Consider the following 20,867-nt stretch of genomic DNA (forward strand, 5'->3'; position numbering starts at 1 on the left):
TCAGCAGCGATCCCTGCCCAGCTGTGCCAGACTGATAAGGTATATTAGTGTGTTCTTTTCTTCAATGATTTTTTTTCTTCTTGCTGTTCATAATGACTCATGGATCAGGGAGCAGTGCCAACAGCATGCAGATTAAGGCATACAGAAAAGCTAAGTTGATCATATCTGTAGGGAGAGGTAAAGAAAGATTTGCACTAAGCTTACCGCATGGGTCTCATACAATGTTGATAAAGAGATTTCAGAAGTGCTGATCTACTGTAAATCGCTTTTAATTACATTAAAGAAATTATTTAAGCAGTACAAGCATTGGTTTAGGGTTTAGTGCAAGAGGTGCAATTAGCTCACTATGTACTCACCTTGACTACACATGTTGTTTCGATCTGATTGCCAATGAGTAGTCACAGCCTTCTGCTTTCTATGCCAAGAGGAACCTCCATTCACTGCTGAATCTAATCTAAAAAATAGCCCAGCAGGGTTTGTCTAAATGAGTTTATTGACATGGGTCAATCAAGTAGGACATGGAGAGAAAGAAGCAAAAGAAATGAATAAGGTAGGAAAGTATACTGAACATAATGTTACTTTGTATGCTAAAAAACACATACACATCACACTGTATATAAAGCAGCACACTTGCTTTATATGATACAGTGCAGAAATAACAGGCAAACAATGTCATTCTTTTAGTTCATTAGGGAACATAGACATACTAAATGAAGTCTTGTTTCCTGGAAAGAACTGGAGGGATTTTAACAAATGACACTAGGGAAATTGTCTTCCTTGTTAGATGTCAGTTTATACCAACTCTGTCCTTCATACAATGCTGAGAAATCTAGACATTCAACTGAGGCATTGAGTGTCACAAAAAGTTCCTTGGCTAAGATAGCAGAGGATGGCTGTCAAAGTGCCCATTGAAAGACAATCTGTGTAGTTGAACCACCAAGGACAACAGCACTGATAGAAAAATATCAATCACATACATGTATAGTATAGAATCGTTCCATGTTTTCTGAAGGCCATTCTGTAGCAGTTAGCAAATACACTACTTGTCCATTTCATCACGACCCAAAAGAAGCAGCCACACTATTTAAGCTGTCACGTGCGTGTGTGTGTGTGTGTGTGTCTGTGTGTTGGATTCTATAACCCTATCACAAATGCATAACCAGTTACTATGAAAGTTCATTTTGAGTAGCAAAATAACCCTCTGCATTATTCATGAGCTGTTTTGTGCCTTTTACATTGCTTTAAGCCTTTCAGATTTGCATTTCTTTAACATGCCTCAGAGAAGTCCTTCAGTGTCATAAAGCATGAATCTTAAAAAATATGAAGTGATCAAACCCTTTAAGCTGTGGGAATGGGATAACCACATGACCTTAAAATGAAACAGAGCTCACTACTTTAAAATCTTCAAAAATGTCAGTTTTCCCGCATAAGAAATACAGGCATTGACTTCACAGGGTAATTTTGTAGGAAACATTTTGTCACTGAATATTCTCATCAGCCCCCTACTGGGCCTATTGCTATAAGTGGTTGATCATTTCTCCACATTAAATAGATTATGAGGTCAGTATTCAGTTAAATCTCAACTTAAATTCAAAACGTTGACAGTTGACAGTGGACATTGACAGTGGAATTCTCAGTGAATACAGTGATAAGCTGGTTGCAGGCCATTCTTCTGATGCTGAGTCAAGATACTGTATATTATATCTAAATAGTTTGCCCAGCATCGTTCAAAGATGCTGTGCACATTTCCACAGGAATACATAACCTCTATTGAGGTTTTAATTTATCATTTAAAAGCTACAAGAGCACATATTGAACAGGGTACAGTATACAAATCTGTAGTATGACAGGTGAAGAACAGGCAGCTAGTGTTACTGAGGTTATAGCCACTGCTTATAAAACACGCTTGAGGTGACTTGTAATTGCTTGTGATTTGTAACATATTAGTGATTGTGTGTGAAAATTTATGGTGTAATCAATGTCTACATGGTGAGGGAATGACCTTTATTGAATGAAACCATGAGAGCTATGATGCATGGTGCATGTTCACTATGTGCATTAAATAATGGTTACCTAAAACATATAAAGTATACACTATGTAGTAGACACATTATTAGACAGGTCTATACTTCCATTTTAGATGAATCACATATTGCGGGCACACACACTATCCCTCAGAGGTTACATAACCTCAATTTACAAATGGGTAGCATTGCTGCCTTGCAGCCCCAGGATCTTGTGTTCGATCCGGATCTCAGGTTACTGTCTGTACCGAGTTTCACATTTTCTCTTTGTGTCTCTGTGGGGGTTCTCTGGTTTCCTCCCACTTTCCAAAAACATCCCGGTAGGTCGATTGCCTACACTATATTTCCCCTAGGTGTGACTGAGCCTGTGAATGTCTGTGTATTATGCCCTGGGATGTCCCATCCTGGGTGTATGTCAGCTTTGCACACATTGTTCCTTGGTTAGAATCCAGATCCAATGTGACACTGACCAGGATAAAACAGTTACTGAAGATGAATGAATGAATGAAGATTTATGGCGTGATCACTTCTTATTTATGTTCCAGCCTATAATCATAATCTGGGGATATTGTCTACGTAGCATTTTGTATGTTTTCCCAATGTCCACACATTTTTTTTTCTAGGTTCTCCAGTTTCCTCCCATCTGCCAAAAATATGCAGTGACCTGCTGTTATTCAGGGTGTTAATCAATGGATTCATTAATTCATTCATGAAAATTGGGGGGCACGTCGCACCTCTGAGGTTGAGGGCTCAATTGCCACTTCCAACCTGTGTGCGCAGATTTGTGTGTTTTCCCCGTGCTTTGGGGGTTTCCTTCGGGTACTCCGGTTTCCTCTCCCAGTCCAAACACATAGGTTGTAGGCTGATTGGCATATCTAAATTTTCAGAAGTGTGTGAGTGTGTGTGCGATTGTGCCCTGTTATCGGTTGGCACCCCGTCCAGGGTTTCCCCCACCTTGTGCCCCAAGTCCCCTGGAATAGGCTTCATGCTCCCCACAACCTTGTGCAGGATAAGAGGTACAGAAAATGGATGAATGGGTTACTGGTTTGCGACACATTTGTTTTACAAACATTTTTGGTGTGATTAATGTTTACATGGTGAGCGAATGACCTTTATTGAATGTGAGACCATGAGAGTTATGGTGCAGGGTGTAGGTTGACCTTCAGCACATTAAATAACGTCAGTTTTTAAAAATTAATGGCATGGTTTAAATCTTGAGCTTTGGTTACGGTATGTGTGGAGTTTTCTTTGTTTTCCCGATGTTCATGAGGCTTTCCTGTGGGTTCTCCGTTTTCCTCTCACCTGCTAAAATATGCGATGGACTGGTGTCCTATTCAGGGTGTATTCTTGATTTGCACTCAGGGTTCCAAATAGATTTACCATGAGCCTGACCAGAATAAAGCACCAACTGAAAATGAATGAATTTTCAAATGCCAGTGGCTTCAATCATCAGGTGTGCAAACAAACAAACAAAAAAAAGATAGAGACAAAAAGAGAAAATTAATTCTGAATTAATATCCATACTTGTGCATGCTCATCCAAGCAGTTTTAAAGGATGATAATAACAAATGATAACTTAAGAGTTTAGAGAATTTAGAAATAACGACACATCCTGCTGGCAGAAGTGACCATTTTTTCCCAAACCAACACTGCCCCCTCTTCCACGAAGTGAGCCACAGTCTCCAGCAGCAGTGCGGCTTTGACATGATGGGGCGGAGACGCTCAGACGTGACCCCGCCCCGGTGTGCTGACGTCATCCGGGAACTCAAGGAGTCGGCAGCGCTAGGGGCGTGTCCACAAAGAAAAAGCCGACTGAGCCGCGCAACATCGCAGCGAGTCAGATCGTGTGTGAGTGAGTAAGTGAGTGAGCTAGCGAGTGATGCTACACCACTTTCATCCTCCTCTTTTGGGAAGAGCGAGCGCTGACAGCAGTCCATGTTCACATCCATTCTGCGTTTAATTATGACTCGTTCCCCCAAACAGTGAGCGTGCCAGGCGAGAGAACGCGCTATGCTCTCAGCGCATCTCAGCAGTGCGCACTTGTGCGTCAGACACAATAATTCACTCAAACTATCCCCGTGTGGCCCGGAAGACTCCCCTGTTTCCAATGATGAGTTGTTTTCTCCCTCCTTTTCCTTTCTTCCCCAGTTTTTTCCCCTCCCCTCCATTCAGAAGTGTTGCGTGTTGAGTAAGCGACTCGGAGCATCAGTGTGAGTGAGAGTGCTGAACTGAAAGCAGTCGAGTCCATCCATCTGAGGAGGAGGAGGAGGAATTACAGGGGAAAAGTAAAGCGCGAGGCTTCCAACGCCGCTCCTGTGGACGTAGACTTTTCTTCTGCTTATTCTTTTTTTTTTTTTAAAGGACACGCATGGTGCTTTTTAGCTGGATACCGACTCAAGCTGCTTGATCTTCTCCTTGATTTTCCCCCCTTTCCTATTTCACTCCACTTGAGTCTCGGCTTCACGGCACTTCATCTCCTAAGCGGCGATGCTGCTGCGTGACGCGAATTAAGAAGAGTTTTTCCCCCCAAATTTGCCCAAAACGCAAAGGTAAGCAGCATCTTTGATATTAATTAGGCATTAATTATAGCCAAAATAATCGGATGGGATTATTTTTTTTGGCGCTTGCTTGCTTTATCCTAACTAACGGCAAATCCCAGCTCTCAAAAATGGACTTTATAGCTGGGACGCATCTAACCGGCGTGAATATACGACTTTTTCTGAATCTTATGCATCTACTTTTGTTAACACAAGTGAAATGCGTACGTGCAAACACCATCTCACTCACGTTATTTCATTCCTTTGATGCAGTCTTAATCTGGTTTGCCCAGGATTAAGAAAAACAGCCGGTATTTCCTCTTGTGCGTACCGTCAATTAATTTATTTCTCTTTTTAGTCTATTGAACTAGAGTCGACCAAACATCCCGCATTTTCTCCATTCAAAATATCCACCTTCTAGGGAATAGCTGAAAACCCAATGCTTACCATTTGTGTAACGCATAAATCCTGTTTCAAGAAAGACACCTGGCGCGAAAGCCATCGACATCATATTATGTTATTTACAGCAGAATAATGGAGAGTCGGAATAGAAAACAAAGTTAAAGTGGCATGTGCACGTAACCTATGCATGTTGAGCAACTTACAAACAAACAAACAAACAAACATAAAAAAAAACAGCTACATGGCATCAGTTGCATATTACACAGCTTACTTTGTTTAGAGAAATGAATAAATAAATAAGAAAGAAAGAAAAAGTTGCTATAAAATGTATCCCAAGAATCCTGTACTAACCTGGGGCTTGTAGAGAAATTAAGGAGAAATAAAAAACAATCCGCATTTTTATTGGTAATTGATGTAGTGTGCTTTAGGCTGCCACTGATGTTTATCTCTGAAACCAATCTGTAAAAAAAGCTGTAGAATTGCGGTGAGAAAGGTGTAGAATTAAGCTGTAGAACTGCGATCCAAGAGAAAGTCTGTAGTTAAACATGTACTACTCAGGTGCCGAAGGTGCGTCACTGTAACCGGGCCGCTGAGGGGGTTTTCCGGAGGATCCGGCTCCATTCTCACGCTAAACATCCCTGACAAGTCTTCCAGTTTAAATATGACCATGAGATATATTATTTTTAAAAAGAATATGTATATGCACAATTTTTTTTAATCTTTTTTTATTTTATTCTAGATTAGTGAACCAGTGCTGCAAGTCTCCAGAGCACATTGAGACAAAACAATAATGTTTACATAAAGAAGGCATATCTACAGTCATTCAAATTCTGTATGTTTAGTAAAACTCTCAAACCATTGCAGTGTTTCTTAGTTGGGGTGTCTTGTTGACACTACAAAAATCTAGTAAAGTTGTACTTTTAGATATTTTATCTTTCAACTAGACCCACATCCAAGGCGCTTTATCTAACCACAGATTTAATTTACAGATGCGTTCTCACTTTATTGTCTGCATGTCATTACTTCCAGGAATTAGTTGATTTGCGTTGATAGAATGTAAAAAAGTAAAATACAATAAAATAAAATAAAAAAACAACAACAAACAAACAAAAAAAAGATCAGTATGAACTTCAGTTTCAAATCTGGAAAGTATAACCCAAGTTTTAGTATAGGAAACCTGTTGTTATTACCACCACCCTACTGTCATTCTGGCTACAGAAGCTGGGGATGTAGCCTCAAGTGTATGTCTTTTGTACCAGAGAAAGTGAATGTAATACACCTTTAAAAGTTATTTAAGATACATCTTTGTACCTTAAGGGAACACAAGGTTACATTTTTGCTGACAGAACAAATGTGTATCTGTACAGTATCTTTTTCTGACAGTGTCGATTCCCTGATGTTACTGCATAAAGGAAGCAGTCAATTATATCACATGACATATGACATTTTGCCTTCCACACTGGAAAAACTGTTCTTATATAAAGGCACATAACTTTTTTTTTTTTTTTGGACATTTTAATTCATTTTGAAATGTCAGAAAGCTACAAACATGTTAAACAAGCTTTTTAAGAGTTGCGTACAATGTCACTTGAAGGGTTAATTATCAGATTTTTTTTTTTTTATTAAACAGCATTTAATACTGGAGTTGACTGACATTGTTATAGATGTAGTGCTGTTCCGGTTTCCAGTGGTATGATGATACTTTGAAATGCTTAGCATGTTTTATGATTAATCTGCTCTCTTTCAGCTTCAAAATTCTCAAATATAACTATGCTAATCCTGATCTCATCCCCACCATTTGAGTGCCCTCTACTGACAGATCAGTTTTGTCCCATTGTGGTCATAAGTAGATAAATAGATAACAAGGGACAATGCAGATGTGACGTTTTTCATTTTATCAAGCAAATAATGGATTACATTTATAAATAAATTATGATCGATAGGAAATGTGATAAATTAACTAGCATGTTATATATGTGTGGGGATAAAGGCTTTATATTCAGGAAATTTCACAGGCCTAGAACAATTCATTTCAGCCTGCGTAGATCTTCAAGGGAAAATGACGATTTTAAACTGTAACACTGTGACCGTTATGATTTCTTTTGTGCATTTTCTACCTGGCCATACAGACATTTAATAAGTCTGCTTGTGTCATTTTATGACATCCTTTATTAAAGGTGAAATAAGTCCTATTTTAGAAATAACCCTTTTTTTGCGGTAATGAACTAAAGAGAGGGTGATGATTACGACTCTAAGGAACATTGGCTTGAAAGCGAGACAGCCTTTGGACGTCCTGTCTGCTTTAGCTTGTGGGGTAATTTTAGGCTTTTTGCAGTCTCTGTCCAAATAAATTTAATCCGATAAAATTGCATGTCAGCACGCTGATACGTTTTCCTGTGGAAGCTGCCCACAGTAAATTGATGGATGCTGGTCTCAGAAATTAAAATAAAAGTTTTTTTTAAAGATTATTTATAGGTCGAATTAACACAGTAAAAATCCTGACTGTGATTAATGCTTTGCCATAATGGCCAAACAAATATCCACTTGCTTTTCTGTTGGCCAGTTATTTTGTTAGTCCACTGCATGAAAACTTTTGCACAAACGGCTGACATGGCTCTTCATCTGCATAATCATTGCTGACAGCCATAAATCGACTTTGTTGAATTAACCACATCTGTTTATCCTTTTTGATTTACAACTTATTTAATATGTTAATACCTCACTATTGATCAAGCACAAGCTTTCTGATCAGTGTGGCAGACCAACTTTGTGGCTGCACTTTACAATATTTGAAACAGATTTAACCTTTAAACTTCACTCTGTCTCTCTATTAGAGGTTTTCAGTGCTATTTTGGATATGTCTTTATACCATTGATTTGAAATATAGTGAAAAAGTGTAACTTTCCTTGCACAATATAGCTATCCACTTGGTTGTACTAGAAATTCATAGCTACCTCTATTATATTCATGGAATGTTAAAGCAGAATAATGAATAAAAAGAGTCACGCATGGATGTGAAGCTTGACATCCCGAGTAGAGAGGAGTGAGAGCAGGTAGGGGAGGCGGCTGGCAGGACAGAGAATGGCCTCCTGTTGCTGATGGCAGGAGGTGGAGGGTGAATTCAAATAAGACGCTTAAATGTCAAATAAATGAGGTACATTCAAACCGATTGGGAGCACGAAGCTCAACTGATAAAATGAACAAGTTGAAGTGAGTGACACGCTTTAGGCACTTGTCCCAGATTAACTTCCATAAGCACCTTTAATAATTCTGTGCAGCGCCTCCTTGGTTTAATTACAATTCTGACTTCACTCAGAGGTTATAATCTCTGAATATCATGCAGAATTCACTACCCCAGCTGCCGAGGCAGGAGACACCATACAGACAATTATTCAAAACAGCCATCCCATTGCAATGTAAGCTGAAATGCTCTGGGGCTGCGGAGATATTTTCTTCCTTGACAGCTTGGCTCATAATAAAAACAGGCAGCTCAGTCCATCACATTGTCATGTAAAGCGATACGGAGTTGGTGTGTTCCTTGGCTCAGGCTCCAGAGGGATGGGTGGCTTTTGCCTACCCTGTGGATTCCATGGTCCAGCGCTCAAAATAGATCATCGGAACCCATTGCAAGCAGAAAAAGCATCCTCAGTGACACATGTGATTTCTCTTGACACGAGCTCCCAATGCGCTGGCAAGCTGGAAGTTTCTCAAAGATTGAGAAAGTTGGACCTTCAAAGCTCTGCAAATCTATCTGGGGTGGAGTTTTCAGTGTTATTCCCAAGAGGAAACCCGAGTGTAAAATGGCTATACATGTTTTGCAACAAGATAAACTGCCCTAAATATGGGGAGGAATGGCATGTTTGCTCCCTTGTGGAATTGACTAATCCCAGCTCTGTGTCCCCGGACTGAAAAGCTTCTTACAAAATCTAAACAGTGCTCACTTTTGAGCATATGCTGTGTTATGATGCATATTCTGTCTGCACTGTTGTGTTCTATTATGGGTTCATATCGTCTGCAGTAGGGATGGGCGATATTGACTTAAAACTGTATCACAATATTTTCTGGTATTTATTGAGATAAGGATATCAGTGACAATATAAATAAATTACCATTTACCACTGCTTTTGGCTACAAGTGACAGCTGCATGCATTCTTGAGAGCCTCAGAATCACAAACATTGATCTAAAAGTAAAACTGATTTTCTGTAACCAAACCAGTTGCAGATTGTAGAGGTAGCTCCTCGTTTAGCGATAAACTCCTCAGCTTCATGTTCGCCTTCTGCCATACTTGTTTTCGCTCTGCACGTGAGCTGCGAATGGGTCACAGACCGTCAAGCACAGAAATACGTCATCAACTAGGCTTTATCGTTATTATCGCGGCAAGACTAATTCTTATTGTGGGGAGAATTTCGACTGATATATTGCAAACGATAAGATATCGCCCATCCCTAGTCAGCAGGACTGTATATGTCATTGTTTCTGGATATTGTTGAATATACTGAGGAAACAAGAAATCTCGAATTGTGTTGTATCCTATAGCTCACAACAGAAAGTTTAAAAGTGGTTTCAGTTCTGTTCAGTGCATTTTAAAGGCTTTTCAGTGCCACCCTTAATGTAAGACAGAGCAATGTTCAAGAATCTAGATCATCTTTTCATCTTTTATTCACCACACTGTAATGCGTTCCATCGCCAGCAAGTTCTCTTCATTATACATTTGTTGGGCATAGCCTCGGACTGACTGCTTCTGGCTTATCATAGTACAGTAGGTGTATAATAATTGCTCACTATTGCTGGCCACAAAAAGGTCCGAACTTCAAAGCCAAGCAAATTATGTGTGTGTTTTTTTTTTGTTGGTTTTGTTTTGTTTTGTTTTTGCAAAGGACTGCACCGAGCTACCAATTTGTGAATCAGTGTAAAGAATAAGCTGCTCATTGATCACTACCATGTAAATACTGTGAACACAGCTCTTCTATCCAGCAAACCTTTAATGAGTCTCTCCAGAGGTCTGCTATAGAGCGCACGCTCAGAGTAACACAACATGCCCTGACAGCACAGACCTGAGCTTACCGCTGTTTGCAGTTCTCACACATCAAGACAGGCTCTGTGACCCTATATATGTAAAGAAGTCTTCCTTTTTGCAGAGAGCTGATGGAATTTCAGTCAGAAATGTCATGCTCATTTCATCAACTTATCATGCATATTTGATGAAAGGAAGCCAATCTTTATGGCTGGACTGTCTGCTACCAAGGCCAGGAATATGTGATTCAGAGATGGACATCAGTAGTCTGGGTGCCCAGGACAAGCACATTTCTTGTCCAGTCTATCAGTTTTTAATTCATAGAAGCTCAGAAGACATGTAGGTTTAACAACCTGGAAAAAAAAATCCCTTATTGATTATTTTGCAAAACAAATGTTTTTATATGATATGTAGCTATATTTAAATATAATTAAGGCATCCTATTCATTCGAAATCCCACAACATGCTGCACATCAGCTGCGGCATGAGCTGGTGTTGGTAGAATCCAGTCACCTCACTGTTAAACTATCAAAAGAAATTAAAGAGTCTCAATTAAAATGTTTTAGGTATGATACAAATAGACATCACCACATCTCATAGCTAACATGTTCACTAATTGATTTCTGTCTTTTTGTTGAGAGCACAAACACAACATGCTATACGATCATACACATCTTCATTTCTCTTAGTTTTTTATTAATGCGTTTAAATAGCTAACTAGCTCATCCTACATTATTATGTTAGGTTAGCTGGCACTTTTATCCCAGTCATGAACACATGGGACTGGGAAGCTTCTATTTGCCGAATAGGCTTGCTAATGAATTTATGATTTGTCCACCCCAGTGTTCGTTAAAGCTCCTTAAATCTACAAATATCTAATCACAATAGTGTTATGAATCATGAAGATTTATTTGTGTTCCTCCCTTTTAAATATTTATTGAATATCATTTAATGAAACTTTTATTCTTGCTGCTGTTGTTCTACCATCACACATTAGAACCATTAATATGCTGGAGTTATATTTAATGCAGCCTTCCTTCAAAAAGCAGTGCAAGAATCCGTCAACTCTTGGGGCAAAGCTTTTTGGAGTCTGGCGAATTAAAGATGCATAGATTGCACTTTTTAAACTTTCATATTGTTGCCATTGCTTTGATTAGTAGAAAGAAAACTCGACTAGAATGGCTTTTCAGTGCATCTGGGGAAATTACACAAATCACATTTTCTTACAGAAATAGCACAGCATATGAAACTTTGTAAAAGTAACAATACCCAGACTTTGGAAGTGTTAGGCATCTTCCCCACTGGTTTTCAATTACTTTTCCCCACACATAGTGAAGGCCTGGACACTCTGGCAACATTTATTTATATACTCACCTGATAGGATTGATGTAGCTCATTTACAGGAAGCACGAAAATACAAATTTAGTAATCAAGTCAGGATACTTCAGAAACATGTCTTTGTAATCTTCTAGGGGATAATTCTGCTTACTTAGACAAGGATCATCAATTAGATATGATATGGTCAAATTCTCACAGAGCAAATACTGTTTGAGAGTGTAATGGTCAACTAGAGAAAGGGTGTCCAATCTTATCCGCAAAGAGCCGGTGTGGGTGCAGGTTTTCATTCCAACCAAGCAGGAGCCACACCCCTGATATAGAGACTAGAGACGTGCCTCCACTTTATGCTACCAATTATTCCTCACTTACATTATAACTCCTCTCTGTTTTTGTGAAACCCAGTTTAACAGTGCATGTTCACATGAGTATATTTTTCACTTTGTGATCGTGATGATGTCACCTGCACACAAACATACACACACACAGATGCACACACACACACACTCTTGCATGAGAACATCGACTGTATGTAGTTATATATTGTAGAACAAAATTCAATACTTTCCTAATATATACTCAATACTATCTTTTTTTACAGATCCTAAATAATTCTAATATAGCTTTAAATACGTTCTGTATATGTTGAAGAATGGTATGTGGCCAGAGAAAAATTACTCGTGGAGCAGACCTGGCCCCTAGTCAAGTGATCAAATAAATGCATTATGTGTAATTCTATAAAATACACTCATTTTGGGTGTTTTCACATGCAGTTCATTTTAAAAGAACCAAACACAGTTCACTTAAAGTGAACCAGAAAGGAAACCAGCCGTAAGTGAGCTCAGTCCTTTTGGTGTTCACAATATAGTGGACTCAAAAGAGAACCCGGTTCTTTTTTTGGTCCTCTTCAGCAATGAAGTGATCTCAGACCCTTTCTTGTTCACACCACAGTTTAGACCCCAGCTTGCACCCAAAATTTTCATCCAAGTCATCATAGAAGGGACAGGAATCCTTAATTTCAGCAGACGCATTTTATCATGGGTGCTCATGTACTCCTGTCATAGTTTTTTACTTTTACCCAGCATTGTAGTGCTGTTCTGTTATAGCCTCTTTCCTTCATTTTTTGAGAAAACAAAAGAAACACTTATGTTGTTATGTGTTGAGGATAGTTGGTGTTTAATGCAATCCTCTTTACAAATTTCAATAAGTGCACAGCTCTCCTCCTAAGACCACACAACCCTGTGACCTGACATAGTGAAAGGTTTTGTGTTGTTTTCAGCAGTGACGGAACATGGCTGCAGGTATGGCAAGCATCCAGGTACACATGTCGAAACGAAACACAAAGCAGACCGGGACCTTATTGCTTTTACATATTTTGAAGAAATCGAACCACAAATGGACCCACAAACGAACCGTACTCAGACTACCTCCGGAGGTGGTTCGCTTTTGGGTCCTTTTAGGGGGGTCTGAGATCACTTGTTTTGTTCACATATCCACGCTGAACCGAGAGCGTTTGGAGGTCTAAAACGAACGAGGTGTGAAAACACCCTTTATAAACTATAGCAGGAGTGGGAGATTAGATATAATAAGATACTGCTATCAAAGATATCAGCTGATTTTTGACTAAACACATTTTTTGGTAGTATCATGGTTATCATCAGTACAGCTATACCATTAACTGAGCAACATGTTCCCCCTTTATTTCTTTTCTAATAGTTTACTTTTGTAATTATAGTTATTAAAAACATCATTTGGGTTTTTTATATTCTTTTTTTTTTTTTTTAAATATTGTTTCATATTGTTGCTGCACTTTTGATTATCTGTGCTCTCCCTGTCATGGCCTAGGATTGATTCCTGGTCAGGGAACCAAGCCCAGCCACTGGAGGGATCAGTGCACTCTCAGTGCCAAACCTGGAGAATGGGGAGGGTTGCATCAGGAAGGGCAACCGGCATAAACCATGTGCCAGAATCAAAATATGTGGTTGAGAAAACACATATGCTGTGCTGTGCTGACCCTGAAATTTTTATAGGTCTAGCTATCTAGCTAGTCACTATCATCATAAATTTCATGGTGAAATTTAGCTAGCTTAGCTAGTGGCTGAGTTGCAAGCGCATTTGCTGCTGGACCTGCTGGTCTGCTGAAAGACAGCTGTGCTTTCCCTGTTTCAAAAACTACCAGCCACAACTGGTGCTGTTGTGAGAAAGCCTGCAACAAGACGTAACTTGTCACTAAATTTCCAGACACCTCAGGAAACACACTCAGGAAGTTTAGCCCCCTGCAGAGTCCTAACACAGCTTCCTCTTGACTGTCACTGCAATGAAACATTCAGATTAGTGCATGTCATGTCTAAGGTAATCTACCTTTATTTGCTCACTTTAATTGTTAAAGTTGCAGGGTGTAAAATTTAAAAAACCCTGTGTAGGATAAGCAGTACATAAAATGGATGGATGGATGGCTGGATGTTGTATTTAAGCTTTTCTTGCATTACATGTTATATCCTTTGTCATTTATTCTTTTACTGTTTTATATAACTGTCATTTTGTAAAGCACTTTAAACTGCTTTTTGTATGAAAGGTGATATATAAATAAAGATTAGTATTATTATAGTTGTTGTTGTTGTTGTTGTTTTTATTATTATTATTATTATTATTATTATTATTATTATTATTATTATTATTTTGCAACTGTGCTGTGTGGTCCAGGTTTAACTTATACAGAGCTAAATATCTAATTGGTGTATTTTAGATGCCTGTTTGTTAGAGGCATTTAATTGGAAAATAGCCAAAAAATAGCTATACATTTGTTTTTTTTATTTTCCTCAAAGTGGTTAACAACATTAATTATGGCAGCTGTCAAAGTGAAGTGAACCTATACCAGTTCCTTGGCCATACAGTCATCATTTGACGTAGAGAGCAAAAGGTTAACACCATTAAATGTTAATATGATCCGAAGATTTTATATCTCCTCATTTGTTAAGATGTGAAACGTCATATACGAAAAAAAGAGTAGTGAAAAGAATGCTAATTATAGCCAAATGTGTAATTGTGTGTTACATGGTTTTGTAATACAACAATTATCTTTTCCCTTTCTCTCATCTTCCCTTATTACCATAGAAATTAGACCTTCCAAGACAAATCCCCACCCACTCTGAGCATGGACTTGTTGAGTGAATCCCATGTGCTGGTGCTTTTCCTCACCTGCCTGGTGTCGCTGTGCTGGGCCCAGGAGAAGGATTACACGGTGAAGGAGGAACAGCCAGAGAACGTGCGCATCGGGAACCTGCGCAAAGACTTGGACCTAAACCTGGACCCCAATGTTAAGCTGTCCTCAGCCTTGGAGTTCAAACCCGTCTATAAGTCGGGAGAAGTTCCTTTGGTGAGGGTGGAGTCCAGTACGGGCGAGATTTTCACGACATCAAATCGCATCGACCGCGAGAAGCTGTGCTCAGGCGTCTTCAATGAGAAACGCTGCTTCTACGAGATTGAGGTGGCTGTGCTGCCCGACGAGATCTTTCGCCTGGTCAAGATTCGCTTCCTCATTGAAGACATCAATGACAATGCCCCTCTGTTCCAGTCTACCGTCATTAACATCTCCATTCCCGAGAATACAGCCATCAATAACCGCTATCCGGTACCCTCAGCTTTCGATCCTGATGTGGGGCTTAATGGCATCCAGCACTATGAGCTTGTCAAGGTGGGTGCACTGGTCTCCTGTGATTCATTTAATTGCTAGTACCATTAAATAGATCCTTAAGGAATGTGGAAAATAGATGTACTGGTTTTAGGCTCAGGGTTCCACAAGTAATTTACTGTGTTTATGTAAAGCAAGATATTGATTGCAGTGAAAAGTATAAAAACAATATACAGAATATTCATTTTTCCACACCTGACTAATATGACTCACAAAATATTGCAATATTCTCAATATTTCTAAACTCTATAGTAAGAATGGAATGCTTTCCATTAAAGCACACACAACATATACTGTTATATTAAATTCAGTTCACAGATTTTTTTTCAATTGAGTGTATTGCAGTTGGACATCTTGTTTTACTCTGACTGTAGAAATGTATTTCATAAAGCATATTACCTATTCTTGCTCAGTTAGTCACAATATAATTTTTACCATGAAGTATACACAGTGAATAAACAAATATCCCAGGCAAGTGTGCACTCAGGTTTATCTTGGGGTTTGATTAAGACCATAACACACTTTGAAACAAAAAAGGCATGACTGCCATCAATATGTGAAGAGTAATTTGTATCTTCTTGTGAGAATTAGCAGAATCCATGCCTTCCATGTCTGATTAAGTCACCAATTTGCATTTTTAAAGAGTTATAGCTGCCAAGGCATCTCTAGTGCAACACTCCATTGCTTGGGCTTGGAAAATGACCAAAGTAATATTACAACATAGCTGCATATTAGAATAAATATGTGCAATGTCTGCGTTTGGCTTTATTAATTCAGTTTATTATTTTTTGAACTAGAGAGCAGTCTCTTAGTTCCAAATTGGATATGCAAACACGAATCAAAGGCAAGTTCAGTCACGGTGGGACAAACTGAATGCCGAATACAGATGACAGTATGTATTTTTGTCCTCTGAGCTTGCTGCAAACATCACTTGAGTAGCATCTGACTATGAATCCACTTCTTGGACTGTGTATGGTCCTCTGACAGATATCAAGCGCGAGCCTGTGATCTCTCACACAGTCCCACTTTACCCGGCGAGATGAGCTGATCTACAGCGTGGCAAAGCTTGATTAGCATCATGGCAGTTTTTGCACGTACAGTGAGAGGCTCTGCTCTGAAAGAGCTATGCCAGAGATCCTGATTCAGCATGGCTCTGTTCACTTATATTATAGGTTTATTATATTATGTGCTCATTTTAACACTTTGTAATTTCTATAGTAACAGCTCGTTTACAGGGACTTGTATGGCAGATACCAAACATGCTTGATATGGTGAACTTTTCTATAAGGAGATGCTTTTGGAAGGAGTACCCAGTGTCAGCAAGAGTTAGGATAGAGGACTTTGCAGGGATTTAATTTTTTTTTTTTTTGGAACATGAGAAGCTGCATTTGTCTTATTAAATTCAAGAGACAGGAAATAAAGAGAGGCTGGTAAAAGGATGGCTGTTCATAGCTGCTATAACGTAAATGATAACAGGAACTAACTTGTTTTAGGGAAGTGTCACAACATTAAATATAACTATAATTTAACACAACATTAAATATAACTAAAAATTTGTAAACTTATTCATTATCCTACCTCACACTGCTGTTGTAGGAAAATAACCAACTTTAAGGTGTTAATGCCCCACATTACATCGATTATTTTCATATAACAACACACCCGATCAGGTTTCATTCCTTATTTAACTGATGTGCCATATTTATTGTTCCATCAGCATTAGTGTTGCTATGTCACCTGGAATGGTGGACACATCAAGGTCAGTCTAGTGAAAGTAATACTATGCACTACTCTGGGAGAGCTTTCCATTAGATGAGATTTTATCACTTAAAGAGAGCCTATTTTTTTTTTTAATACAAGTTCTGTCTAGAGGCATGTGGATCAGATCAGGCTCATGGGATAAAAATATTGACTTTTCTGTTGTGGGTTCCACCCCGCTCATTGTTATTTTCACTCCACCATTTAAGCACTCTAACCCCACATTAAGATACCTATCCCTCCCTTTCCACCACTTATATGACTCTTGGGGGAACTTTCACTATATGGTGGTTCTGTACTTAAAACACTACAAAAGGCTTTTCTTATTATACAAAGATCTCATTACATTTGACACTGTGTTAACATTGGTGGTGTGTTTAGACTTGTTACTAATTTGTATGCATATTTAATTCAGCACTTACATTGTTGTAGCTGTGTCAGCAGCAGCCAAGGAGTTGATGCACTCATTAAAACATTAATGATTAAGAGTTGACAAGTGAAGAAGTGACTGGCATGCCACGAGACCTTCTTTAACATTTCCTTACCAACCAAAGCTGTAATGAGCTGTCCTCTTTTTGAACAAACTAATTATCATGTGGCTTAAAGCTGATCAGTCCAGAAGTTTGTTACCTTGGGGACAAATAGGTTGTGAGAAAGAGCACTCATGGTCTGTGGATAGTCATTAGCACAATGTGTTTAAAGCTTTTCTGGGGGTAAGTCTGTATGAGTAAACATACAAAATGGATCATGTGCAAGCTTGATGTTGATGGATGACTAATTTCTCTTAGTGCCCTGGACAGAACATAGGAGGCTTCCAGCCATACTGCTAACTTTGATTTGGTTCCAGTTGTCATTTGTGGCTGAATTTTGGCTGGGGGCTGGTCCAGTGAGACAGCTCTTGTGTTTTAGACTTTGCCAAATGGTTTAAATTGGATCAGAGTTGGTAATAAAACGGAAAGGGGAAGCGCATGGTCAGAGGATTGGGAAAGAAATTGTTCAAGTCATTATAGCTTTGTTTGTTGGCCTGTACTTGAGGTCTAACAATATATCTGTACATACAATTCCCTACATACTTATAAACATGCTATATGTAGATTTTTACTTTCTCTGTTAACTTCATGTAAGGTCAACTTACTGATTCATAATGCTAGGTGAGTCACAGATTTAACTGTCTAAAACAGAAATCTTGAGGTTTTTTTTTGTCCCTGATGCTTTTGAGATACATTATCACTGTTGCATATATCTCTTGATTGAATGCAGCATATCTGGTACCAATTTCAGCATCTTCTGGGTGTTATCCTCCTAAGAAACAGATTCACCTTATGTGTTTCTCTTAATAAGCTGCAGGTCAGTGGGAATAAATATGTAGAGAATCCCAACCTGTATGCATATTATTTTCAAATGATTGTCACTTCCCTTGGGCTGGTGATTCATGCTCTTTTGACTCTTTCTTAGCCTGCCTGAAGGTAATCACAATCCTCCAGCCTCATTCTGTATGGGATAAATTGGAACAAAAGTGTTGCTTGATAACTCATGCAGCCCTTGGCCACAGAAAAAAAAAACGCTAGTTCTATTAGATCCAGTGGGCATTGTCTGCAGCTGCGCATGTAAATACAACCAGATATAGACTACTAAAAGTTCGACTAAAAGATATTGTCTTCACATGCCAAATAACCTATGGCAATGCCATGGAAATTGTGCAACTAAAGAAAGGAATATGCAATGTAGTCAACATTTAAAAAAAAAAAAGGAAAACAGCACATACAATTTCTGCAACATAAAATTATATGTACAATAATAATAATAATAATAATAATAATAATAATAATAATAATAACAATAATAAAGCAAAAAATACAGTCAATTTTTTTTTAGGTGTACCCCAGTTGTGTCTATTCCAGAACGTTTCGGTGGTTTGGACCTCTCTTTCACTTTCTTTGGTCCAACTTCTCCTGTAAAATATTGATTGTTTTAAGTTCAGATGATAAGTTCAGAAAGCACCGCCTTATCCTCAAAAAAGTAGGAAGAAAGCTTTTAAACATTATTTGTAAAAATAAGTAAGTAGTCCACATACGGATGACTGGCAGTGTATATGAACCACACAAAATCCCATAGTAAATATTATCCATATTAATTAGTCAGCATGAGAGTAGTTTTCTCTGATATGTATTGCCAATTAGTTTAATGTATCTGTGATTAGATCTCTCAACTCATTTTATATTTATAGACCTGAACCATACACACATGGCCATGTAGCCATGTATACAAAAGTATTTACATTTTTCAAATTAGAATTTTTTTACATGTATCTTTCCATAGCAGTCACTGTATACAAAAAATTGTAACATGTTTAAATCATACACAATTTCTCAAGTGAAGCCTTCAGATGGAAATGTGCAATATTTGAAGTTACAGCACAAAAAAAGGGAAATGTGACTAGTAATGTACTAACTTATTATTCAGCAAAGAATTAATATTCAGCCAAGCTGACAGAAAAAAAATACATGGTCTACTAGATTCAAGTATAAGCACAAGAAAAGGCAGAAGAAGGAAAACAAAGGTTTACTCTTACACCAGGAGTGAAACTATTAAGAATTATGAAAAGATTGCTTAGCATCTTAAACTCCAGCAACACTGGCACAGTAGCAGCAATCACACACAGTATAATGAAAAAGGAATGCCCCTCACCCTGCATGGTCACTACACTACCCTAGGTGCACTGTGCTTTAAGCAGGGAAAACATGCTGGTGGCAGTACTTTCAGCTGGGAAGTCGGCACTACAGAAACAACAGTAACAACAGCTTTGATAAAAATGTGGACACAACCAGCTGACCTCAGGCCCCGACTGTTTAAAAGACAAGCGCCACACACACTCTTCCCCCTTTTTTCAAGGTCTCCCTCACAGACTTGATGCCTCCAGCTCTAGTCTTTTCTCTGTCATGCTTGCTTCTTTCACCACATTCTTCACATTTTCCATAGTGTCCTTTCCATCTTCGTAGCATCTCTGTCCAGCAGTTTACCTTAAATAGATCACAATCAAAAACCAACAACCCCCTCCTCCAGTCTTCGGTTCTTTCTGAAGGACCCTTTTCACATTTCCGGAAGTAAAACCCTTCAGAGGGTAATGCTGCGTCAGCTACAACATCAACAATGCAATGAAAGATAGCCAAATGGAATGGAATCGTTTATAAGACGTATTATAGAAAAACTGTGAACTGCAGTGGAATCAAAGAAACAGCTTGAAATATCAGCACAAGTACAGTTTAAGAGGCAAATAAACTGCAACTGCAGTGAACAAAGCTAAGCTGACAGACTCTCAAGCCAACTTGCAGAGTTTACGTCAAGTTTGTGTGGCTCTTTATCCTCCTCATTGATTGGTACCATCTAGCTTGTTGTCTATTACAGTAAGACACTTAAGTAAACAAAGACACTCATAATTCTCATTATGAATGGTAACTTAGCACAATTAACCAGAAATACAGCTAGCTAACATTATTATTATTATTATTATTATTATTATTATTATTATTATTATTATTATTATTATTTTTATCACCGATATCATTCAGTTGCTAACTCTTTCACCTATCTGCAATTTTACCATTTTGAAAAGAACGGTAAGTATGAAATAATGCATACACAATATCAACTAACCACACATCTACACATTATCAGTGCTAATGTTAGTTAATGTTACCTTGCCCTAAGCTGTGAATGAATTCTACCACAAAGAATTTATAACATTTATACAGCAAATGTCTGTAATTTACCTTGATCTATGTACTTCTGGTTCTTGTGAAAAAGGGTCCATTTATCTAATAATCAGAGTTGGGTGTAACACGTTACTGTTATCTAATTACTTTTTTATAATACATTTAAAATACATTTAAAATTTATGTAATATGATTACAGTTACTGATGTCAGTAAAATTACGTTACTTGCGTTACAAATTTATTCTTAAGAAAACATCTTCCGTGAACGGAGGCGAGACCAATCAGACAGCGTTTACAGGAAAATACATGGAAACACTCATGTCTTATTGGCTGACAGTCTCTCAATTCTGTCAAACGCTAGCTTACAGTCAGTGTGAGGAAAAATGGATA

General features: G+C 38.3%; 1 protein-coding gene across 3 annotated transcripts in view; it reads left to right on the top strand.

Annotated features, from left to right (window-relative positions):
- The first annotated feature begins 3,854 nt into the window (after positions 1-3,854).
- The window catches only part of pcdh11 (protocadherin 11), a 207,426-nt gene continuing 190,413 nt past the window's right edge, over positions 3,855-20,867 (top strand). For all 3 annotated transcript variants that reach the window (XM_053630952.1, XM_053630953.1, XM_053630954.1), the window contains exons 1-2: positions 3,855-4,573; positions 14,429-15,008. In XM_053630952.1, coding sequence (XP_053486927.1) covers positions 14,469-15,008 — 540 coding nt within the window. In that variant the 5' untranslated portion in view covers positions 3,855-4,573; positions 14,429-14,468. The remainder of the gene's footprint in view (positions 4,574-14,428; positions 15,009-20,867) is intronic.

The sequence above is a fragment of the Ictalurus furcatus genome, chromosome 8 (assembly GCF_023375685.1).
Source record: "Ictalurus furcatus strain D&B chromosome 8, Billie_1.0, whole genome shotgun sequence".
Taxonomy (NCBI): Eukaryota; Metazoa; Chordata; class Actinopteri; order Siluriformes; family Ictaluridae; genus Ictalurus; species Ictalurus furcatus.